The sequence below is a fragment of the Clarias gariepinus genome, chromosome 13 (genome assembly GCF_024256425.1).
Source record: "Clarias gariepinus isolate MV-2021 ecotype Netherlands chromosome 13, CGAR_prim_01v2, whole genome shotgun sequence".
Classification (NCBI taxonomy): domain Eukaryota; kingdom Metazoa; phylum Chordata; class Actinopteri; order Siluriformes; family Clariidae; genus Clarias; species Clarias gariepinus.
The window spans coordinates 14,037,766-14,063,603 of record NC_071112.1 but is presented as its reverse complement, the minus strand read 5'-3'; the positions used below and the strand labels follow the sequence as shown (position 1 = coordinate 14,063,603).

Genomic DNA, 25,838 nt, shown 5'->3' with positions numbered 1-25,838 from the left:
AAATTTCCTAGAGTGTGCTTATGTCCTGGTGTAATATCTGTATATAAGGTGCAATATAGGTATATTATTAGTAGGTAACTGCTTTTTTTTTTTTTTTTACATGTAAATGTATCTATTTCTTTATTATCTCTGTCATATAAAGACCTGCTGCTATAATTATTGGGCATGCATCTGGTATAAAATCGAGTTTACTGTCCTTTACCTAATTTATTATCTAGGAGCAAAGTGCAATATAAGAACTGTGACAACAAATGTGCAATTTGTAAATGTGAAGTGCAATAGTTCATTATCCGGGAATCATATTCAAATTATACCACAGTGTGATAGATAACTGTTATAGTGTTATAGACCGTTAGCTTAAAACCAACTTCACCGCGGTATTCGACGACACATTCTTTACTTAAAAAGAAGCTCTGACTGGAAGTTGGCTCTGTTTCACAAGTTCAGAGGGAGCGGTATTATCTGCCGGTAAACTTCGGACTTTAGCCCCGCCTCCCGATTTTTCTATATTCTCATTGGTTATCAGAGTTCCTCTTGTCTGACCTGTTTGACAGTTACACATCGTGTAGTGAAGCTGCTCTCCTATATAGTGTGCTGAACAGAGTAGCTGTCTCTTCACAAACGCTCACTGTATCTTCTCGGTGCTGTTGTTTGGTAATTGGCGAGGGTTTTTCCCCCCCTTAATCTCCCCAAATGAAGAAAGCTGTGCTTTTCAACTTGTGGGGCGTCGTCGTTACTCCTCACCCACTACAGCATTTACTCGAAAAGTTTTCAAACATTCAAGGGTATGTAAGTTTCTGATTATTTATACATTGTTTAAATGTCTCTCATATTTCAACTGAATTATTATATTTAGAGATGGTATATCCAACTCGAGTGACAAAAGAAGCAGTGAGAATGCTGTGGTTCGTGCTGAACGGGGGATAATCACCTTTTCTCAGGTAAACAAATGACACTCTCTATCCCTGTGCGCAAATTTAGCTCGTTATTATATTGAGCTCAAGGAGAGTCGAATAAAATAGAATAGAATAGAAGATAACAAATCAGACTAATAAGCTAATTAACATTAGCTTTTTTAATTGAGGAGGAAATACAGTAACAGAGCAGGAAAAACACTAATTAGGACCAGGTTTGGAGATCTTTGGTCATGACACCACAAACTAGTTAGTTAAATGTTTTTACTTTTAAAAGATACATAGACAAAAAGGAGAAGTTGCAATGATTAGTAGTATATTTAGCTAAAAAGAGATTAAATTAAAGAAGAAAGAAGCATATGGTTGGAACAAACAGTTCCACATTTCTAAGACAATTAGAAAGTGTGTTAGAATTGAATATCTGTCTAAATATTTAACTAATAATTGTTAAAACTGGTTGTTGGAATTCATTTATGAACTGAATAAAAAAAAAAAAAAACTTACAGGATACTGCTGAACCAACAACTTTACAAAACGAATGTGGTCGAGAAAGAAATTGAGCAGGTAGTGCCATCTCACTCAATTAATGCAGAACAGCTTTGCGTATGTGTTTTGATGTATAAGTCAGTGCTTCCCAACTCTGATCCTGGTCCAGTTCTATTCAGAAAAGGTTGTTACAGTAGCTGTTTAGAAAAAAAAACACTAAAATTGTCAATAAGGGGGGGGGGATTTTATTATAAGTTTTGTTAGTACCCAGCATGATGGTTATGGCAGTGGTGATGATGTTGTCAGTGGACGTATTTACCCATTAAGCAAACTGGTGAGGGACTAGGGAGGATGGGCAGTCTGGATAGCAACTTATTAACCAAATTTATCTATGGGTTTAAAGATTTAAAATGTTTGGAAAAGCTCTGGAAAATAAAAAGAATAATGTATCTGTCAGAGATGTAAATTTGCAATATTGAAACAAATGCCCAAATAGAACTTAGTGTCACTAAGGGTCAATTTATTTTTCTTTATGCATAATTGGTTAGATTAGTTGTCATTAAAATATTCCTAAATAAACTTGGTTGATCAAGGTGCTATTTTAAAAGTCTGTAGTTGGAGCTTATGCATCAGATAATGGTTTAAATATATCTCCTTGAGTATAGTCAACAACTGTGTTTGTTACACCTGTGGTGACACCTTAAAGCCTTCCAGGCCTTCAGTATGGCATCATTATTCTCAAAATTAAAAAATAATAAATAGTTTTATATAAATAAATTCTTTTCACTTTAACTACTGTATTTCATACCAAAATTCATATTCTTACAATTCTTTTTTCCAATCTGATTTTTTGGCTCAGTTGTTGCTATGTGGTATTTCTTTTAGGCATTTTAGGTTTAAACCTATGTTTCTTACAGTGTAACTGAATGATCGTGTGAATTATGATTGGGGAACTAAATAGACAATTAGATTTTTATGTACTGTTAGTGGGTGTATTCTTTCACTAGATTGGCGCATCATTATGCCTTCATCAGAAATGTCTAGTTTATTGTTGTGGAAGAAAGCTTTTGGAATCAATGAGATCGAGAGAGTAATAAAAGTTATTTTAAAATCCTGCAGAATGGTTTGTTAGGTCAACACATACAAACACTGAGTTTGCATTGAACAAGGGAGCACAAGTCTCTTTGTGCGTGTGGGCAGCTGGTGGTGTTCCTCCCTTCTAATCACATTTGTAACCATATCAGCAAATTTCTGTTAACCACTGGCCAAACATTGTTAGCCTGTTTTTTTTTTGGTGCTATAAGAGTAGAAGAACAAGACTTTCTGTACTTTCAACTTGGCCATATTATCTGCCTGAATTTGCACAGAAAACTTACATCATAATCATAATAGGAGTTCCTCACTCTAAAAGCAAGATGAACTCATGATGAAACTATAATCTATGATCAGTAGTTGCTTAAAACATTAGTATGATTACATTTCTCCCTTTTATTATTTACTATAAAAAAAGCTTATTTAGCGTCTCAGCGGAGTTATGTTAATTATATTAACAATATTGCATTTGCAATGTGGGAGTTTTTGTAGTTATTGCACTGTGTTTGATGTGAGAATTTTTTTGCTATCTTGCTATTAGTGAGTAAGTGAGGGTGAGAAATCAATGAATCCTTCATCAGATTTATTGAACTTCAGAGATTGTTGTTGGTGAGCTTTCCTCAAGATTAACAGTTTCGAAAATAAAAAGACATTCCATTGGATTTACTGTATTAAGTTATTGGCTAAGTCATGGGTCACTTGTACGAATGATGAATTTAGTGTTTAAGGTAACAGCCCCATTTAGCTCATTATATTATTGTTGTTGGTTGGTTGAAAAAGACTAGTATATTAGTTTTTTTTTGTCCGTTTTGAGTTTGGTGGTTTGGAAGGTCGTGTTTTTAATGTCATTTAAATGTGTGATTCTTTGGAATATAATCAGCACTGTAGATCACACCCATAACAGGTTTAAAGATATTTTGAATAGCTATCACAGGATTCATAACACCTACTCAATTGCTGTTACTGCTTTAGCGGTTCTAAAACGTGAACTGATATTTTGCTGTCTTTAACTAGCAACAGTTATTTAATCCACGAAAGATTACCAGCAGCGAAATGTTTTCTTTCATGTTACTTGGTGCACCAGCTGATGTGTTGAATCAATCAACACACCTTATATTTTGCTATGCAAACTCAGACTGGTTCTCTAAGTGTTTACACAATTTTAGCTGGAGTATACAGATATTCTTTGTTCTTATTTGGACAAAGAAATGGTCGATTGTTGTTCCGTTGTAATCTGGCAGCTTTATACCTATGAATGCTTGATTGTGAACAAAATGCTTCAGGCCCTACATACATTGCACCTTTAATAAATGCCAGGCATTTTATAGTAAAAGTACAATAACAGTTCAGTTGCATAGTTTGTAGTTTTTTTTGAGGAGAGCTTACTGTTTCGAAATCAATTAAGGCCCAAGTCAGAAAGACAGAGTTTGCTACTGTGTCACACTTTCCTATTATTTCTCTGTTACTTAAAGATGATTGCAGAACTGGAATCTGAGTGTGAAAAAGATGCAGTCAGTCAGACCCTGTCTGCACCGTTCTCTGCCCTGAAACTCTATGATGAGATAAAGAAGGTGCAGATTAATAGCAATGTTCTTGATGTTTCTGCCACACTCCAGAGAAATGGTATGTCATTTTCTGTAACTTTTTGTTTATATCCGTTTCCATAAATTCTGAAAAATATATAGGATCCCATACTGATTAACACTAGATTTTTTTGCTATTTTTTCCTCAAGGCATAAAAACTGGTGTTGTAGCCAATATCTGGGTTGATGACTCTCCTCAGAGGGACACACTGGCTAAGATTCTATCCACGGTGAAGAGCTGTTTTGATGTAGTAGTATGCTCTTGCCACACTGGATCAAGGCTTCCTGAACCTGCGATATTTCACACTGCCTTAGATGAGTTGACCGTTAAATCCAACCAGGTATGAACAGCCAACCGGGGCTCTGTTTTTTAATATGATTGTAGTGATAGCTGTATCATTATTTTTGGATGTTAATATGATTATATCTCTGTTATATGAATATGCTTTTTGAATTGTACTAGTTCTGAAAAACTCAACCAAATGCATAAATCATCCAGATTCAGGTTTACAATAGGGAAAAAGCATAAAGACTTACTTATGGCATGTTTTCTATCTTATGGTATTTTCACACACAACATCAGGTGAGGAGAAGGTCTGCAGAATAAAAATATTGTTAATAAGCAACCTGGCATTTGCTAAAAGGAAATCGATAATAACTCAAAGTAGCACACGTTACAACCATGGTGAACAGAAAAACAGCTTCCACAATGCATTAAATGTTGGGGTGGTTGAGCTACAAAAGCATAAGGTTCCTTTACTGCAAGCCAAGAACTAGAATTTGAAGCTAACATATCAGTATTTGCGCACCTGTGCCCATGTTAGCATCAGTTTCCTGTTTTTTTGCTGACGGGAATGGAAACCAATGTGATCTTTAGCTATTATACCCCACCTAGGTCATTGTTCAATGTTTTATGCACGGTGAGATTCTTTCCTGCTTTCCATGATTATTAAGAGTATTACTACAGTATGTGTTACCATTACAGTTTGGTCATTTTCCTTTGATATATTTTATCAAAAGGCATCTTCACCCACACAACTGTCACTTAGTCACAGGTTTTTAGACAATTCTATGCAAAGTTTAGAGACTGTTCCGTGTGAAATTCTCAGGAGATCCGAGACAAATGCAGTAAAACGGACTATTTGACACCAACATCCATGCCACAGTTAAAGTCGCAGTTGCTGATAGATGTTTGCTATTCAGAAGCACTGCATGATTTTTTTTAATCGCTCATGCAATTTCCTATCTGCCTTTAAGTGTATGTGTGTTGATAAATATTACATTTAGCCCTCCAATTAAATGTTACCAAGCTATTTATAATATGAACATAAGTTTATTCCGTATAATTTTTCAGGCTATCTGGTTGGACACGAATGAGGAAAGTATTCAGGCAGCTGAAAGCTTGGGCATGACAGCTGTTAAGATTACTAATATCAGTGAAGCAATGATGGCAATAGAGAAAGTTACAGAGATAAAGGTAATGTTTTTGCTCTGTGTTAAATGTATTTAATTATACTGTCATTTGAGTGCTGTTTTAGATCCTAAATCAAAATGATGTTTTGTTGGTTTTAAACATGGGTTTATGCAGTAAGCATATTAGATTAGATTTTTTTTTAATAAAAAATGGAAAAGTGGGAAATTGTATTTCTTAGCTAGATATGTCACTTTTTCTAAAGGCAACATGTCTGAAGCAGCTGTGGCTCTTCAGGCTCTTAGATAATAAAATTATTTGGTCAAAGGTTAATCTAGGGATAAAAAAACAAATATGGAGTAAAAAAGAAGAAAGATCGGAAATAGTCATGGAACCCTTATTAGTATTGTAGTTGTTCACTAAAATCAAATCATCTAAGATGAGGACAGGAAATTTGTAAGAGTTTGTAAAAGTTGCTACAGAGTTGCAATTATTTTTGGTGGAGAATGTTTAAAAATAAAATTTTCATGTAGCCAGTTTTATATTGAAAAAGATTCATAAATAAGAATTCATATCAGTTACGTCAAAGTAAATGAATAATTAATAAAAAAATAAAAAAAACAGCAACATTAACGCTTGACTCCCGTCTCTGTGTGCATGGAGTTTGCATGTTCTCCCAGTGCTTGGTTGCTTTCCTCCGGGTACTCCGGTTTCCTTTCACAGTCCAAAGACATGCAGATTAGGTTAATTGGCGTCCCCAAACTGCTTGTAGTAGTGAGTGTGTGTGAGTGTGCCCTGCAATGGATTGGCACCCTGTCCATGGTGTACTCCGCCTCATGCCCTAAGTCTCCTGGGATAGGCTCCAGGTCTCCGCGACCCTGAATACAGGATAAAGCGGTATAGACGATGAGTGAGTGAGTGATCAGCAACGTTAATATTCAGACATATTTCCCTTATTTTGTCAAATTATTGCAAGCAACACATGACATTTTTAGTACAATATACCACATTTTCATCAGTTATTGACTCAAATCTTGCAAAACATTAGTGTACCAAAGGGCAACATAAAATGAAAACGTGTGTCGTAATGACCTGCAAAAACCCATAAGTGGCATTTGTAAATTATTAAAACAGTAAATCATTGGCACCCTAATTGAGCATTAAATTTTTTTTATTACCAAATAGGCTTTTTAACTCTGTCATTCATAATATCATAAAGGTATTTGTGTACTGTATCTTGTTCCCATTTCCGTGGATATGCTAATAAAATAAGTAATCTCTATCATTAATGTTTAGGTCTTATTTTGCTTAAACACTTAAGAGACATTTTTAAAAAAACTTCTTATTCAATTGCACAATTATGTTGTATTCAATATACTGTATACACTGGCTGACAAAAAAAATGTTACACAGTGTTTTGTTCAACTGCCTTTTGCCTTCATTATGGTCGTGACATCATTGTTATAAGCTTATGCAATGTCACAACACTTTTTTCACTCCAGAGTCCAATTTATTTCTCTCCAAGATCTTGTCTTGAAGATGGGAGAGTCAAACTACTGTTTAAAGGCTTCTCCAGAACATGCCAAAGATTTTTAGTTGGGTTAGGATCTGGCCAATCCGTGTGTGAAAATGATGTCTCATGCTCCCTGAACCACTCTTTCACAATTCTGGCATGTTATCTTGGAATATGTCCATGCCATATGATGAAAAATCCTTCATGCATAGTTCCCACTGTACAAGCGGTAGTGTATGTGTTCTGTAGAGGTAGTGTTATGATCTGAGGTTGTTTCAAATGGTCAGGTCTGGGCTCAGCAACATTATGTGGCCATAAAATTAACTCAGCTGACTATCTGAATGAACTGAATGACCAGGCTAGCACATGATTTTTTTCCTCTGATGGCACGGACATATGCAAGGACTGAAATTGTAAATGAGGAATAATTTTTTATACATTAACTGACCCTCAAAGGCGCTTTAAAGAAATCTCTGTCATAGTCTGTTAAGCAAAATCAGAGTACTGATAGTTTATTCAGGTGTTTATATAACTAATTGTGTTGAATCCACAGGTTACTAATGAGCAACAGCCTATCAGCTGTAATCCTGAAGAGATCAGCCATGGATATGTCACTGTTAAGGTAAAAGCAGCATGTTCAACGAGTCATGTATCTGCATGCACCTGATTATTTACAAGCTTTTATTGGCGGTGTTATTGTGGAAATAGCTGCTGAATTAACGTATATAAAAGTTACTGGTGCAGAGGTGAGTAGCTTCTGCTAGTTAATATTAGATTCCTTCAATGGCTTATGCTGGAGTAATGGCTATTGCTGTAGACCTAAAAGGTTTTGGTGAGTTCATATTCTCCACTGGGTCAGTTCATATTATAATGCACTGTTGATCTTTCGGCTGCTTCCCGGCACGGGATTGCCACAGTTTGGCATGGGTTTTACGTCGGATGCCCTTTCTGACGCAACCCTCCCATTTTATCCGGGCTTGGGACCAGCACTGCATACAGTGGCTGGGGTTAGGGCACTGGCTGGGATTTAAACCCAGGCCTTCTGCATGACAGACAAAACACCTAGCACTGAGCCACCATTATTTTTGACTTGGATTTAAAAAATATATTTCTTATAAGTCTCTGTCTCCTTAAGCCTGGGGTGAAGATTCATTTTGTGGAAATGGGGGAAGGGCCTCCAGTCCTGCTCTGCCATGGATTCCCAGAAAGCTGGTTTTCCTGGAGATACCAGGTGAGAAATAAAAGAAAAACAAATGAGAAAAAAAAAGAAACGCAAGTTGAGAGATAGTGGTCTAAAGCTTAACAATACAGAAAATGGACAGTATTCTAAAAGCTAGAAATTTGTCCTGTTAATGCTGAGCATTTTGGAATGAATACTTAATCTCACTCACTACAGTGCTATTAATGACATCTTTCAGCTTCCTGCCATGGCTAATGCTGGATTCAGGGCGATTGCTGTAGACCTAAAAGGTTTTGGTGACTCGACTGTTCCAGAAGGTCAGTTCATTTTATAAAGCACTGGATATTAATTCACAATCTGTCAATCTATTTTTTTTGTCTATTTCCTACCAACTTCATCCCTTCTCAAGTTGATATTTTTATATTTCTTAACATATTTAATTTTGAATAATGTTTAATTATACTGTAATACATAAACATATTGGATTTGGGTCTTTGAGCATGCTTATGAGTGAGATTATAAAAAAATAATTAGGCTTTTTATTGAAACTTTATAAGTTCATGGAAAAAATGAAAACCTTATAGAGTAAATGCTGCTTTAATTTTTTCTGGTTCTTAGTGAATTCCTAATCTGTAAGACCTTCATTGTGAAGTCAATAAGTAGTAATATTTCATTTCTGGCCTAACTCTTACAAGGTTGTGTGATGTTTTTTATCTTTTGAGAGTTTTGGAAACACATCTCATCAAATTTGAAGAATTGTATAATTACATCTATAATTGAACATTATAAGTATAAAATTATATGACTGATGTAAAACATGTTCGTATAAATGTCAGTGGGTTTGGACCAGATGGGCTAGTCTTCACTTCCCATAGACTTGTTGTGCTTCCTTGGATGACTTTCGGGAAATACTAACCACTGCATATAGCAGCATCCCATAAGACCTGTCGTTTTGGACTTGGAATGACCAAATTGTCTTCAATCACAATTTGACCCATGTCAAAGTTGCTCAGATCCTCTCGCTTACCAATCCTAATTCTTCCAACACTCACTTTCACTTATTGACTATACCGCTTTATCCTGTATTCAGGGTCATGGGGGGCCTGAAGCCTTCCCAGGAGACTTAGGGCATGAGGCAGTGTACACCCTGGACAGGGTACCAATACCAATCCATCACAAGGCACATGTGCATACACACACTCACACACACTGCGGACAATTTGGGAATGCCATTTAGCCTAATCTGCAGGTCTTTGGATTGTGGGAGGAAACCGGAGTACCCAGAGGAAACCAATCAAGCACGGGGAGAAGATGCAAACTTCATGCACACAGAGACGGGAATCAAACCCGGACTCTGGAGATGCAAGGCAACAGTGCTCACCACTACACCACTGTGCCGCCTGCTTCCAAAACATTAACAGGAAAACACAAAAACTAACTGTTCAGTTGCTGACAAATATATCCCACCTGACCCACTTCACTTAACTTTACCTTTCAGTGGTTTTATTGGTATGGCTATAAGTATAAGATGCTTACATAACCCATGTAAGTTCTCAAATCAATCATGATAATGGGTTCTTAATGTTCCTCTATCCAACCAGGTCAAAAGCTTGGGAGTCATCTTTGATCAAACACTGTCATTCGAAGCCCATAATAATAGTGTTACTCGCTCTCAATTCTTCCATATTAGAAATATCAACTGTTTGATATGTTGATATGAATGTCCCACCCTTTCAAGGAAGAGTACGGCTTTTTATGTGCATGCTCTTGTTACATCTAGAATTGTTAATGCAATGCCTTATTTATGGGCTCCCTTTAAAAGTACTTTATAAATTAGAGTTAGTACAAAATGCTGCTGCTCGGGTTATATCCAAAATTTCTAGTTCTCAACACATCACTCATTTACAAAATCTGCACTGGCTCTCTGTTGCTGTTGCTGTGTAGATTTTAAAATACTACTTTTAATTTACAAAGCACTAAACAACTTGGCACTTTCATATCTTTCGGACCTTCTCGATATACATATCCCGTCGAGCGATTTAAGGTCCGCTTATGCAGTTACACTCGTTCTTCCACGTGCACGGACAGTTTCTATGGGGTCCAGAGCTGTTGGTTATGCGGCACCTTTTTTATGGAACCGACTTCCTGTCGAGGTCCGCAACAGTCCAAGTCTCCCAGTTTTTAAATCTTGTCTAAAAACCTGTTTGTTTTATGTAATTCTATGCAGTTTTCTGTCTCTTTTGTTTTTAACTATTGTACTTATACTTTGACTGTAAGGTGTCCTTCAGTGCCATGAAAGGCGCTGTTAAATAAAATGTATTATTATTATTATTATTATTATTATAAAAAAGTACATTATTTGTTTTAGTGTGTTTTTTTTTGTTCTAAGAGATTACATTATGTCAAGGTCTTGTAATTTATTTAATATTTCCTAAATGCTATTCAAGATTCTTTCAGATACATTGTACTACATGCCTTTCAAATATTTGTTGCTCTTCTATATATTATTTTCCTCTGTGGCCCACATTCAATTTATACTTCTGATGTAGCTGTCTGAGTGAGTGCAACACCTACCTTTAATGTATTCTTACTCTATTCTTGTTGTATGCTTTAAGCATCATGCTGAGAATGAAAATGAGAAATGTGCTCTTTTAATACACTATATGCTGAATACTCCCTTATGGGATCCTGAAAAATGTTTACCTGGAAAAAAAATATTGAGTTCTCCAGTAATTTTTTTTTTTTTTGTGGTTTTCTTGACATTGATATATGAAGAGTTAAGCCACACAACTCTTACTCCCAACTCTCTTCACAGATATTGAGGAGTATTCTCAAGAAAATATTTTACAGGTAAGCAAAAGCACACTGGCCGAACTGATGACACAAGGGGATGCCAGAGAAATATTTGGACAATGTTTATCTCTCTGTCTGACTATAGGAGCTGGTGACCTTTCTGGATAAGTTGGTATGTGTATACATTTTTTTCTCCTTGCAGTTCTCCTCCCTGAGCCCTAAAAAACTGAACTAGACCAACTTGATACTGTTTGGTTGTGCAAGCTGCAAATATACTTATCCCTAGGCAGAATAGAAGATGCAAATTAGACCTGTCAAACCCAGCTGCAGTCAGAATCAATTTAAATGTATTCCTTCCATGGCACATTGATTTAAGTAATTAAAATATTTCTATTAACACTGTAAAGCACATAATATTTTTGCTGGGTGAACACATGAATAGTATATGAAATGTTACCATTGAGTATTGTCTTGCCTCGTTGGCATATTTATGGAGCATTTCATGTAAATCTCTCTAAATATTAATAAAATCAGCCCTACCACATAAAGTGTCTGCCAGCATATGCCCTGTACACAATCCTTTTGCAATATATTCTACTTAACTTTCTCTCTTAAGCCACATTTTTTTGTGTGTTTCAATCTTGCCTTCAGTCTGATCTAAAAGAAGAATTTGGTTGCAAATAAATCTTTGAGTTGCAAAGAAAATGGCTTATTTTATAGTTGATCTTTATGCACAATGGCTTGTAATTATTTTGGTTTAGATTTATTACACTGTTCTCTGGTGTTGATGTAGATAAGGAGAATATTCTGGATAAACATAGGGAGAGAAAGAGAGAGAGAGAGACTTTACTGATCCCGAAGGAAATTACAAATATCCAGTAGCAATGGATAGTAACACAACGGGCAATTGCAATAGTTGCAATAGTTGCAATTGAGTCATGTAGACCACACAGCCAAAAAACAGACACAGTACACATGTGCGAGAAGACCAGAGCTTCTAGAGAAATGACTCAAAAGAAAATAGACTACAAAATAGACATAAACATTTTCTATAAAGAAACTGATGGAACCTCAGATCTATTTTATATTCTAGCAAAGTAGGAAAGAGTAGAAATTTTTAGAATTACCAATAGTCCACATTTTAAATGACAATATATCTAGAATTTATCGACAATAAATTGAATATTAAGATCAAACAGATTTAACAAAGTCAATAACAGTCAACATTTATCCTTTTAATTTTAATTGAATTTTCATTAATTTCTCTTGTTTTTTGATGTTATGACAATATTTGCACACTAATACTGGAGATACGTAAATGTGATTTGCCTGGTTTGCGTGCAGTTATTTATTTATTTATTTTGGCATGATTTGTGCTATTATCATTTCATCTACAAGCTGGTTTTATAAAAAGGTTATGTTAAGTTATGGTACATAAAGAATCCAGCTATTTAGAAGATGCTAGTAGGATTGTCGCACTAGCTGTCTGAAATTCACTCGATTTAACATTATCCAATTCTAGAGATTTATTTTACGTGATTTGCACCACAGTAACATTTTACAGGAATTGCTGGAAATAGAAATAATTTTCAGAAACGAAATTCAGGAATATATTTTACACTGAATAGATGAGATTCTGTGGTGAGGTTGAGATTAAGGTGATGTGATTAAGGTGCCTGAGGGTGCTACAAGTGTGTCATTCTCTGAATGTGCTAATTATCCTCTCATTATGTACTGCAGTTGCCAGTTAAATCAAATGAATATTGTCTTAAATAAAGTTAATTAAGCTGATGGTTGGAGGGATTGATTTTTAATTTGGGCAATGACTGACTACTGGACTTGGATGCCCTGCAGTAACTAATGGATTAAAAAATAGTAACTAAATTGTGGCAGAGATGAACCGTGTAAGATAAACAGAACACTGAACTGGAATAGTTTGAACTTTTTTTTGGCTGGAATTAATGTCAACAAATTTGCCCAAACTACAAATTATTTTTTATTATCATTTGAGCAATTATGAAAGAGCTTGAAACTAATTCAAGGTTAGTGTTGGGCTGATTAGCCAAAAACAAGCTGAACATCTTGCAGCAGATAATGTTTGTAAAACTTGGTTAATACTTTTTTCTTTCTCAACCACAGGGCCTTACCCAGGTTACTCTGGTGGGTCATGACTGGGGTGGTGTGTTTGCATGGAACATGGCTCTATATTACCCAGAGAGACTAAGGTATGTAGTCCTCTACTGTGAAATAAACAATTCCAGCACTGACTTGTACCAGTGTAGATAACCTGTTACATATTCCGCCAATTTTTAGGTCATGAGCTCACCAGTTCAAATACGCCTTTTAGTTAGAGATGCATGATTTAACAAATAATGTTTTTTAGCTGACATTTTAAGAGATGCCCTTAAAAGTTCTATGTAGAACCTATGAAGAAGGTGTCACCTACTACCCATTTTGTCTTTACAATAAAAACATTATAGTTATTATTACACTTGATTTTCTTTCAAAAAGGATTTCGTTTGCTCACGTTTTTATTGTTTTTATATAATACAAAGTGTTTAAGCGAACCTGGCATGAATGCTCGGTCACATTAACAAGAGTGTGGTAACGTTAATTGTAAGATGGCGGGCAAGTTGTTCGTGACATAGAACGTGGGCGGACATTATGCAAACATGTTACGGAGTCACGTGGATCCGTAAGAGAGTAAAAATAGATTTGGTAACGACTCGTTTAGGCAAATATGAGCCGATTCTTTTTTTTAATAGACAAAAACTCATTGTGCACTGTCACAAATAGTGCAGATAGCTTATGTTCACATACAGCTACATGACACACTGCATAAAATAAAATATTTGAAAAAGCATAATAGGACCTCTTCAACTATACTGTTATATGGAAGTCAAATATCTAACCATTATTCTTTTTGGCTGAAGGGCTGTGGCTTCTCTCAACACTCCCCTTTTCCCTGTGGATCCAAACAAAAATCCAATGCAGGCACTTAAGGCTTTACCAGTTTTTGAATATCAAATCTACTTCCAGGAGCCTGTAAGTAATATATTCACTTTTGTTAAATTATTCAGCATTCAGAAATTGCTTTAAATTATATTGTACATATTTTACATATGGAGCATTAAAGTCCACTGACATTGTGACAAGTACAACCAAGTATGGGATTATATGGGACAGATAAGCATTTTGGAGATTTAAAGATAAAGTTTAAGTCACTGCATGTTTTAATATAAATCAAAGTACACTGTACGAAGACTTTCTTTTTATATATTAGCATAAGTGTCAGACATAAGTACCTGTAACATACACATAAAAATTTGTAATTTAACATGTTGTAAGTATTTTTTGAAAAGCTTTATCTTGGAAACTAATTTGTTATTATTAGTAGTATTAGTGGTTGTAGTAGTACAGTAGTAGCAATAGATGTATTTGTATGTTAAAGTAGGTGTGTTTTGCTTGCATGCTTACATGGACAACACATTTTGTTGATTACAAATATCAAAAATATTTCACGATAAAGCAACATTTAAAATAACTTATTGTTTTCAATACTAAGTGCCAGCGCTCCAAGCTTAGGCGCTCCCTAAGGATCTAGTATTTATATTAAATCCTCTGACTGTGACATAGATATACATACTGTAGTATATAACCTGCTGCATAAACATGGTAAGCACCTCATGTTGTCTTCTACAGTGTGGCATGGTCCTACCATGGTCATAGCACATCCCTGGAGAGAGAGGTCATTGTATGAAGTTTAGAAACAACATTATATGATTTAGCAACAACAGTGACATCCCAGTGAAGCTGAATTAGAATTTCATTCACTCTTCTCTGACTGTGCCATGCTTATAGAAAGATGTGTGACATCCCTGATAAGTGGAAAGAAAAGATGTAATGACATCCCTGAGAGGTGTTAGTTACAGTATGCCCTTAACTGGTCAATGCCATCATTAATACGCCCTTATTAAGGTTTCCCAGTGTCTTGCTTCGACCATGTCCTCACCAAGCTTTTTTGAACATGTCCATAAACAAGCATGGCAACTCCATGTCAAGGAAGACCATAGAGTCTCCTTATTGGTTTCTATGGTGTTTTTGTCAAGTAATACCAGGTCATGCTCCATTCACCTAAATTTTTCTTGGAGTGGGCATGGATTGAGGGCAGGGGGTTGATTGTTAATGGGAGACTGACATGTCCCTGTTTATCTAGGGTGTAGCAGAGGCTGAGCTGGAGAAGGACCTGGAGAGAACTTTCAAACTGCTGTTCACTGCTAGTTATGAGAAAGTAAGTAACAGCGTGTACATTGCTGCAAAAAAGGTTGCCAATGAAAAATGATCACAGAAAGTTTTCATTGTTTATGATGATGCCGATAATGATTATTTGTATTGTTGTTGGTCCTGCTGTTGTTTTTATTTTAATCAGCATTCTTGCGTAATACTTTTACCTTTCGACTCAAAAGACAATAGTTTTGCACAGCAAATACAATACTTTAATACAATGGTTTAATGATTAATTGATTAAATCCACCAAATAAGGGTAATTATGTATGGAATAAGATTATACATTATACACGACAGATTATAACATCCAATAAAAATTTTCCATTAATTAATGTTAGATATTGTTTTTTTATACTGCTGAGACAGCTGTCATGTAGGTAAACACAAAAGTAATTTGTGTTTATCTGCATGACAGCTGTCTCATCAGCCTTGCTTAATTTTTCTCTCACACTCTGTCTTTCTCCTTGTGAGTCCCCTCACACACTAGCTTACCATATAAAAGGCAGAAAATTCTTACTCAAATTTTAAATGAATGTCTTCCAACAAAATAATGTCACAACATCAGCGATTATAAGAATTAAAAATTGTTTATTATACAACTCTTTTTAAAACCTATTCATTTTTGCTTCTAGATTATGTGAAATTGTTGTTGTTACAGGATGTTGAGGTTTTCTAAAGATGTTGAGGTTCTCTTTGGGAGTGACAAGGATGGATAGGATCAAGAATGAGTTCATCAGAGAGACCCACGTTAGATGTTTTGGAGATAAAGCCAGAGAGGCCAGATTGAGGTGGTTTGGACATGTTCAGAGGAGAGATTGTTAATATATCAGTGGACGGATGCTGAGGTTGGAACTGCCAGGCAGGAGGTCTAGAGGAAGACCAAAGAGGAGATTTATGGATGCAGTAAGAGAGGACATGAAGTAAGTTGGTGTGAGAGAAGAGGATGCAGAGAATAGGGTTAGATGGAGGCAAATAATTCGCTGTGGCGACCCCTGAAAGGGAACAGCCGAAAGACAAAGAAGAGGTTGTTGTTACAGGAACAACAATGTATTCGAACAAGCCCATTCACCAAACCTGTCACTCATGTCACAGCCGAAACAACCTGTGTCATTATATAAGAACATACTAAATTATGTCATTTATAATTTTGCTGAGTCTTAATCTGACCAACTGAAGCAACCCCAGGTCATAAGACTGTCTTTAGAAGCATGATCAATGGGCACTATGAATGATGGGTACATTGCTTCATGTGTGTCCCTGATGCACCCATCATCTGGTACAAGGTCAAGCTGCACTTATCACGCTACGTAACCATTTTGCATTCCCCTAACGTCCAATCTTTATGATCCCTAGTAAAATGAACTGTTTTTTTTTTCCTGATCCTGATTAAGCTCAATTAAAAGTTATTTTCTATGTGAAGAGATCTGGTGAGTTCACATTGTGTTTTTTTTCTGTCAGGTTTTTTACCATATATTTTTACTCTGCATTTAAGTGATCTCCATACATTAATTTTCTTTTTCTTTTCCATTCTTACAACATTTCTTCCACAATGTTGAAGGTTCAGGACAGTCTGTACAGGTTATGATAATGTGTTGGACAGTTCTTAAGCTAATTCCAGTCAATTCAAATCTCCTTAATAGATTTCAGTACTTGAAGAGCAATAGTTTGACCCTTCTGAAGTGGTGGCTTGACCCTTCCGAAGTGGCAGGCAGTACAGGTAAACCAGGATCTGTTAACGATGTTCTCTGGATGTTTACATGAGATTTAAATGTTATTATCAGGATTCGCTTCATCCCTCTGTGTACAGTGTGAAGCAGTTCTGTACAGTTCTCAGTGTATATGCTGCATTACCTACTGTGCGAAGCTTGTTAAAAAAATATGTAAACTATACTTATAAAATAATAAAAGGTTGCACCAAAGAGCTTTCTGCATTAGCTGAATATTAAGATTCTTAAGAACTCATGTTGAACAGCCTTAATACTCTTACTTAGAACTTCTGTATAATTATGTTTTCCAAAAAACGTCCATAGTATTATAATTTTCACTTTTCAATTTTGTATCTATTATTATTGTACTTTTCCTTTTTTTTGAGCTATTAACCAGTATTCACTGAACACAGGCTTGCTCCTTTACATACTTTATAACGTTTTCCCAAAGTCAGTTCTACAAGGACTTTTTGGTATTCATGCCTGTAGGCATTGATTTTAAAAAGAAGGTGAGATTTCAAAGTAAAGGTAAAAAGCATAAGTTTTCAATGACAAACCTGAGGAAGGTGAGGATAAAAAATTGACTGAGGTTGTCAGTTCATATTCAAGACTAAGATCCAGTGCTACAAAATCTATAAGGCCAGCACATGGCAAGCTTTAGTTGGCATACTGATAAGGTTTACAGTACCTTGTAAAAACCTACAAAATAATAGGCAGCTTATTTAAATTTTAATGCTGATTTGTGTACTTTGCTGAAGGTATATGGGGCACAATGTTTTTTAGTTGTTAGAGCCGTAGCAAGGATGTCTAAGCTTAAATCATTGTTAATTATTTAACAAAATACAGAAAATCATTAGTCTTCATCTTAATTGTTTCTCAGAACAACATCTGAAAATTAGTAGTTTGATGAAGAGTAAAAGGTGTCAGTGCTACAAGCTTGCAGACTCCCCTGGTGAGTCTTCGAGAGTACGTGCAAAGCACTGTCTATAACAAGGTTTTTTTTTTAGGTTTTCCATAGGTTTTCAAGGTTTATTTTGACCATAAGAAAGGCACGCTGAAGGGGATCAAAGAGCTATGCTGCTGTGGCTGAGTGACTTGGAATCGTAATGAGGGCTGGTTAAAGGCCCTTCACTTGAGGCTCTGCTCCTGGACTAATGAGTCATTCCTGGCCAACCAGCTCATCACTCAGCCTGGCTAAGACAGCTATATCACCTCCTTATGTCAGTGAATGCACTGGGAGTATTTCCCATTGGCATGGACCCTGCTTTGATGACTGCTTTTTATTCCCACACTTGCTCATGCCAAATAGAGAAAATTGTGTGCTTACAGTTAGAAGACCATAGAGGAATCCCCTGCATTAATTGTAGTGTCCACTCATCTTCCTCCACACACACGCTGCATTCATAAATTTCATTTAGTCCATAATGGGGTAGACTGATTTTAGTGCAGGCTCAGAAATTCCAAAGTGGATTTATTATTATTTTTTTAATCCTTATCTTGAATAATGTGAGAAATATTAATACAGGGATTAAAGAAATCATATCTGTTAGGAACAAATGAATCCAGATATCTGCCTGATCAATCTCTTTTTTTTCAATTAACATTTAGTGTGCACTTCAAAAAATTCATTAAAGCAAAAGGTTAGGCTAATAAGCTATGCATTTTTTTTTTTTCAAATGAATGTTAAGGCTCATGTGAATAATGAGCAATCTACAGCACATTCAGAAATGTTGAGGGGTTACAGAGGAATGTATACAAAGCATGTGGTATTGTATTTTTTTTTTACAAAATGTACAATGACATTGTTTTCTGTCATTCAAGTTGCAAAGAGTGAGCCTCACTGCATTCTCCCAAATAACACAATGATCTGCAGTCAACTGTGTAGTCATCCAAAAAACGTCTAATCCCGAACCTCTACACAGAGTGGTTAAATATTTTAAATAAACTTATGTAGTAAGTAAAAAAATAGCCTGTATATTGGTTGTTAGTGAGAAAAAGCATATTAAAAAGTTATTAAAAAGACTATTTTTTTCTTACTATCCAAACAAACATAGCCAATGTAGTTAGCCAATCTCTTTAACTGTGTAATGTATGTGATATGTGTTACAGGGCACTCATCCTCAACTGGATACAATTGGGGTCATTAAGAGAGGTAAAACAACAAGTAATGTATTTAAATGTTATAAATGTAAACACTTTGTTTCCTATGAATTCTTTATTTTACACTTTTTTTATTTGTTAAATTTCTTAAAACTCTACCATCATTTTGTAAGATTAGTATCTCTAAATAGTAATTACAATAGTGTAATGATATACTATTTAATATAGACATTTATGACATTGTCCAGGTATTAAAATCTCTTAAATGCTAGGTAGTACAAAAGGATTATAAAGATATGTGTGATTGCCTGGAAGGAGCAAAATCTCTTGACAGGTGTTTGTTGCTCATGTGTCATTACCTTTTTTGCTCTGACTGTAAATATCAAAGCAATACCCAAGAATCACTGACCTGTTGCGGACGATATTAAGAAAATGTTAAAACCTGGTGCCTTGGATCAGGATTGTTGATTCTCTCCCTAGAATCAACCCACTACTCCAACTCCCCACCACCACATGACAAAATCTAGTGCCAAGCCTTTCCAGAGTAATTCTGGAAAATTGCCTTAATTCTGGAAAAATGGCTGTGATAGTCAGGGATCCACACTGTTCTGCACATATTATGTATATGTACAAAATTACAAATTGCAAAAAATTTACAAAATATTTACAAAAAATACAATTGCCTGCATATCTACTGATTCTCTTCTCAGCTATCAAAAATTTTATGGGTATAAACAGGTAAAACAGGTATAGGAGTAGTAAATTACTGCTGCCCTTGGATATCACAGTAAGTCATTTGAATGGTTTGCTAAGCATTAACCAAGCTTAGCTCAGTACTTCACCTTGGTAGAATCCTCCCTAAATATATATTTTTTCCCTGATCTAGTCAGGATTGATGGGATGGTCAGCTCCATAACCAGATGTCCTTACTGGTTAGGAAGACAATAGTTGTGCAGTTTACACAGCTGAAGATTGTTAATGATCTCCTTGATGAGCAAGGGTTCTTTCTCCTTGTCTCTTCACATACAGTACATGCAGACCATGAAGTTTGATTTATGATGCAGTGCTTCCCAGTAATACTTCCATCACATTGTCCATTACAAACTGATACTTAAGCAATAAGCACTAAATGATCAAGGGTGCAGTAACACTGAATATCAGTTGAAATACCTGTGATTCAGCCGTAAGCACAAGTTTGCAGGGAAAGTGCTACAGGTAATCCTGGCTATGATGATATTTATTATACACCATGATTACAAGTGCAATATTTATCTTATTTAACAGATGTTTTTTGTTGTACTGGACATAAAATGGCCAATTAAATTTGCTCATTTTTCGTACATGAACAGAAATAGACCCTGAAGATGTCATACCTGCACTAGCTATTTTGGAATAGTACGTTCTTCATTAGGCTAGGTACTAATAACAATTACTAATAAAGCATTCAGTAGGTTTTAAACTGTTGTTTCATTTTAGGTGGTCTGTTAGTTGGAATGCCAGAAGAAGTTCCCAGAAGTGCTATTCTGAGTGAGGCAGAGCTGCAGTACTACATCCAGCAGTATAGAAAGAGTGGCTTCAGGTACATAGTGCTTCACCTATTATAAATTGCTTAACCAGCAGAATATTACCTTCTTATATATACCTCATTGCCTTTATATTGAAAACAATTATTACTCATATATTTTACTATTTCCTTTTTACTATAAACTTGCATTGTCAGTTCCACTGTTTGTGTATGCACACACTTTATTATTCTTGTATCCTTGTTTATACTGAGGGAATGTTTGTTTTCAGGGGTCCTCTGAATTTGTATCGGAATGTAGAGAGGAACTGGCGCTGGATGTGTTCGAGGCCAAGGGGCAAGGCAAGTGTGTGCCAGTTTCTGTAGCCGTGTTCCAGCTTTATGCCAGAAAATCATGGCTCTAACACCACGCTGTCAAAAACATTCCACTCTTCTGCTCTTTCGCAAACTCCTATGGCATCAAGCATAACCATTCACACTGGACACAGCAGATGGCCTGTGCTGTCGATTCCCTAACATCTGCTTCTGAGAGGCATGGGATGAAGTGTTCTGCTCCACAGGCTACCTTTCTGATAAACATATCTCTTCATGTAGTGGCTGAGCTCGCTTGAGTGTTGCTGTGCAATGTCCTGTCTGATGTTTTCTTTTTAATTTTCCTTATTAATGTTTAGTATACAGTACATCACAAACCTGTTTCCCATTATATAGATCCTGATGCCAGCATTGATGGTGACTGCGGGGAAAGACAGGGTGCTTCTTCCCCAGTTTTCCACTGGCATGGAGCAAATAGTAAGCCTGCCGTCCTCGTTTTATATTTAATAATATTTTTATATACACAATAAACACAACACAGTTCTCTGTCAGCATTAGGAGCTAATTATGTGTATTATTTATTTTTTCTGTTTAATTTGAAGATTCCCAGTTTATCGAGGGCTCATATTGAGGACTGTGGACACTGGACCCAAATGGAGAGGTAAATAGTTTCTCAGTGTTTCTTTCCTGCCTATAACTTTGACAGTATTTTGTTATTTTATCCTATTTTTGGATAAGTATTTTTCTTTTTTAACCATTGCTTAATGTTATTGTTATTGTATACAACTGTATATAAAAGTGGAATAATAATAATTTTATTTATTAATCTTTCCAAAAACCACAATCTTTATAGTAAGATTATTTTTAAAGGAATGTTTATGTTTATGACTAGTGAAGAATCCATGTTTAGTGTTCTTCCATTGGATGTTCTGTGAACTCACTTAAGACTGCTCTCCTTTTATGCCCTCTCTGCACTCAAATTGACCCATAAATAGTTGCACTAGGTCATGTCACATAGGCCAGAATTACCAAGGTTTAAAAAACTGAGAAAGTGATTTCTCAAGACAGTGCTCTGCTGAACTTTTGTTTTTACAGTATTTCTCAGAACATGCTGCCCGGTTAGGACATCCTCTGCACTGACTAACACATTTAGAATGTAATTCAGAGATAAACCTGATCCAAGCCTTGCAGCTTTAGTAGTGCCAAGTAACAGCTTGACTCAGCCAAAATCAATGATTTATAAGCTGAGACTGTACATTTTAGAGGCTTGGGTTTTTCAACAGAACTCCTGTTATATTCTAATGACCAGTCATCCTCTAAATTTCTTATAAAGAGGAGTGCAGAGATGCTGTGTCCATAGCCATATCCAAGAGATTCTTTCAGGCTGATAATGACCAATCAATTGGTGCAACTAAAGAAGGGTATACTGTAGCTTGAGCTCTTGTGCAATTTTTTCTGACATTCCTTCATAGAGCTTTTGGACTCCAGAGACAGTTAACAGTCATTAATTATTTACTAACATTTAAAATGTAACTACTGTATTAATTTACAACTCTAATCTAAAGAAATTCAACCTGCACAAATCTGTAGGATAACAAATCTTTCCAAATAGTAAAGAGAAAGAGCTTTTCCCATCATGACAGAATAATAAAACATAGAAAATCACTTGTAGACTGCATAGAGCTTACCCCAAGCATGAGAAGGTTTAATTAGTACTTTAAGAACTATTTTTTTTTGTATGCTGAGGATGTCAGATATTTTACAAGGTATGCCACCACAGGTCATGCACTGGTTAACCAAGAAGGTTAAAAGAACAGCAGTATTACTGTAATGGAAAGTACATTTTTCTAAGAACCAAATACCAAGAAAGCGTTTGGAAACACTTACATACTTATTTATACACTTCAAGGATATTTGAGCATAGAATAATGGTTAAATCAAATTTGCATGTTGAATGAATGATGAATCTCCTTATTATAATTATTATTATGAATATTAATATTTATATTATTTCTATTTTTGTGTTTGTCCTCAGACCGACTGAGACCAACAAAATTCTGATTTCCTGGCTAAAAGAAATACACCAGAAAATGTCCATTCCATTCTTGCCTAAGCTATGAGATTATTATAAAATCCTTGCTCAAGAGTACAAGCTTACAGGCTGGCAGAATGCATTTACTATAGCATTCCTCACATATTTGTTTATCATATTATATTTGTAAAATTTGCCTTAATGCATTGCAAAATGTTTTGTTTAAAGCTTTATACATAAGACAAAACAATAAATATGGAAATGTGTTATGTTGTAAAAAGTATATTCAGCATTGTGCACATCTTAAATACACACATCACATTCCTGATAAACTCAAAAGTATTAGTCTTGTTCCGGCTTTACATCATAGCTAGCAATCAACTCATTCAAAGCCTCCACTGTTATTAAAATTTGAAAGGAGACAGTAGCTGTTATTTCCTTAGCCGTAGCTTTGATTAGACAGTCATGGAAACCCGCCCAATACAGGTCTCTATGTTGAGGGACGTTGATTAGTATGACCCGAGCCTGCCTCTTTTAATCAAGTGAGGAGAATTAAAAAAAGAGCAAAGGAAGAACTTCACTGTGAATCCGGTGTCCTCAGGAAAGACTCAGTATCCACCTTAGCCCTGACAAAGATAGTTAAAAGCTTCCAAATTAAGAGCTTTGTTGTGACAACAGTGTGGGCCTGAGGAAAATCATTTAGCCAGAATCAGTAAAATCTTGAAAATAACATGCATCACATTTTAAAACTGCTCATTAGTTGCTAAAAAAAAACAATAAACCAATATTCAAACAGAAATCAGTCTATAGGGGGTGAAAAAAGCCATTTTGAAACTGAGAGAAGAGAAGATGGAAACCATTGGTGTATTAACAAGCAGATATGAAACAGGTTGGCCAAGGAAAACAATCACAATTGTTGACAGAAAAATTGTGTAAAGAAAACCCTAAAAACAATACAGTGACATAATCAACCACATCCACGCGGCAGGAGTAAAGGTATTACAAACCAGAATTTGAAGACGACTTGGAGCTTAGAAATATAGTGGCCATATCACAATATGCAAACCATTTGATTGGAAAGGACAATTTAGATTTGCGAAGAAATACAGAGATGAGAAGAACTTCATCATGCAGCAGGGCAATGACCCAAAACACACTGTCAAAACAACAAATTGGTTCATCTGGGGAAAAGAGTAAGGTTTTAGACTGACCGGACAAGTCAGTCTCCTGTCTATTGAGCATGCATTCCACATCTTATAGGGGAAACTAAAGGGAGAAACATCCCAAAACAAACAACAACTGAAAAAATAAAACTGTGGTACAAATATAGAAAGGCATTACATAAGAAGAATTTTACATTAAGATGATTTGTTAATTAAAAATTGGGTGTTCTATTGCAATGAATGCCATGTTTTAAGCTGTAAATATGTTAATATGTGATCTGAAATTTAGCTTTTGTCTTAATATTTTGGTCACAAACCCAAATATCTTTATTGTGTTAACAAAAACAAAAGACTTGGCCTTGCAATTTCAGTGCTTTGACCATTCATGGTGAATTCGGTGTCCTCAGGAAAGACTATTCACCTTAGCCCTGACAAAAATAATGTAGAATTGAGGATGAATAAATAAATGAATGCTCTATAACTAAATATTGCAAACACAGATTAATAAATTGATTGTTTCATTGTGTGTTGTAGCAAAAACAATGATGACAGATGCTCTGTATTATAGCAAGCTTGAGAATTTTGATTAAGATCTTCAATTGTGACCAAGAGACCCTGACCAGAATAAAGTGGTTACTGACGATGTATGAATGAAAAATGACCTTCTCTGTTTTTACAACAACATCTTACTGTAGTTCTAAACTTTTTAAGGCAAATGTTATTAATCTTTGTTTAAGATATCATGTCCAAAGACGAAGTGAGGTTGATGTACAGAAAGTAGAGTAGAGAGAAAGAGAGGTGCATGATACTAAGTTACTTACAGTATGAAGCAATATCATCAGCATTCTTTTGACATATCCACTTTTTGTATTCTATGTGTAATTATGCATCGAGTGAACAAGTTAACAAATTTAGCAACATGTCAAACTAATGAATGTTTTTATACTGTATATGTTAGGCTGTATAGAAATCAGTAATTCAGTTGCAGTTTGTAATTCTAAAAAGATCATCTCTTTGTAAATGCACAAATTTCTTCAGAAACCTGTGAAACACTGAAAACCAGTGGTAGTTGTGTTAGTGGAATAAAACCACTTGAGTGAATCAGATTTTTAGGAATGACAAATAGAATATTATTTGATAATAATTTAAATCAAACAGCAATTTTTAACAATAAAATAGTATGTATGTACATATATAAATCCTTATTTGAGATATATACTGCATACAGTATATGTATACTATATATGTATATGTATACAGTATACATTGCTAGCACTGGGAGATCATGCTATTAATATAAAGTGCTTTTAATGAAGTTTAAATCCAATAGTTATTGCTATTTTTAAAATAAATAAGTTAAAAAAAAAAAAAAAAAAACGTAGTGATGCCAGTGTCAGGATCAGCTAGAAGGCAATTTAACAATCCCGCCAAACACTGAACATGACTAAATAATGTTCTCTGGCAAGACAATAATCGTTTATTTGTTTTGCATTATTGGATATCTTCTGCTAGCCTCTAGTCTATATTTCACATTTCCCCTCATGACTACCAATTGCTTTATGCCTTTGAGTTATATACAGTATATGTCTGAATATAATGACTTTTTCGCAATGAAAAACACATTATTATTTAAACATGAAGAAAAATGAGCACATATCGAGAATGGTTTTGGGGATTTTATTTTTACACATCTTTGATGTTCATGTAATAAAAATCTCATTAGATGGTTGTTGAGTGTGCATTC

General features: G+C 35.3%; 1 protein-coding gene across 1 annotated transcript; it reads left to right on the top strand.

Annotated features, from left to right (window-relative positions):
• Positions 1-573: 573 nt before the first annotated feature.
• ephx2 (epoxide hydrolase 2, cytoplasmic) lies at positions 574-24,700 on the top strand. Its single transcript, XM_053510497.1, has 19 exons — positions 574-785; positions 857-941; positions 3,965-4,115; positions 4,226-4,416; positions 5,430-5,552; positions 7,553-7,621; positions 8,135-8,230; positions 8,418-8,496; positions 10,995-11,029; positions 11,118-11,144; positions 13,112-13,197; positions 13,906-14,017; positions 15,189-15,263; positions 19,075-19,117; positions 20,542-20,644; positions 20,860-20,929; positions 21,296-21,376; positions 21,502-21,560; positions 22,935-24,700. Exons 1-19 carry the CDS (start codon positions 694-696, stop codon positions 23,017-23,019), a joined length of 1,662 nt encoding a protein of 553 aa, XP_053366472.1. The 5' UTR covers positions 574-693; the 3' UTR covers positions 23,020-24,700.
• The last annotated feature ends 1,138 nt before the right edge of the window (positions 24,701-25,838 follow it).

What these genes read in the sequence shown, in the direction of transcription:
- ephx2 (XM_053510497.1), top strand. Translation starts at nt 694, where the DNA reads ATGAAGAAAGCTGTGCTTTTCAACTTGTGGGGCGTCGTCGTTACTCCT. An exon ending in CTCAAGAAAATATTTTACAG is followed by an intron (nt 11,030 to 11,117) that starts GTAAGCAAAAGC and finishes GTCTGACTATAG; the next exon opens with GAGCTGGTGACCTTTCTGGA. An exon ending in TATTACCCAGAGAGACTAAG is followed by an intron (nt 13,198 to 13,905) that starts GTATGTAGTCCT and finishes TTTTGGCTGAAG; the next exon opens with GGCTGTGGCTTCTCTCAACA.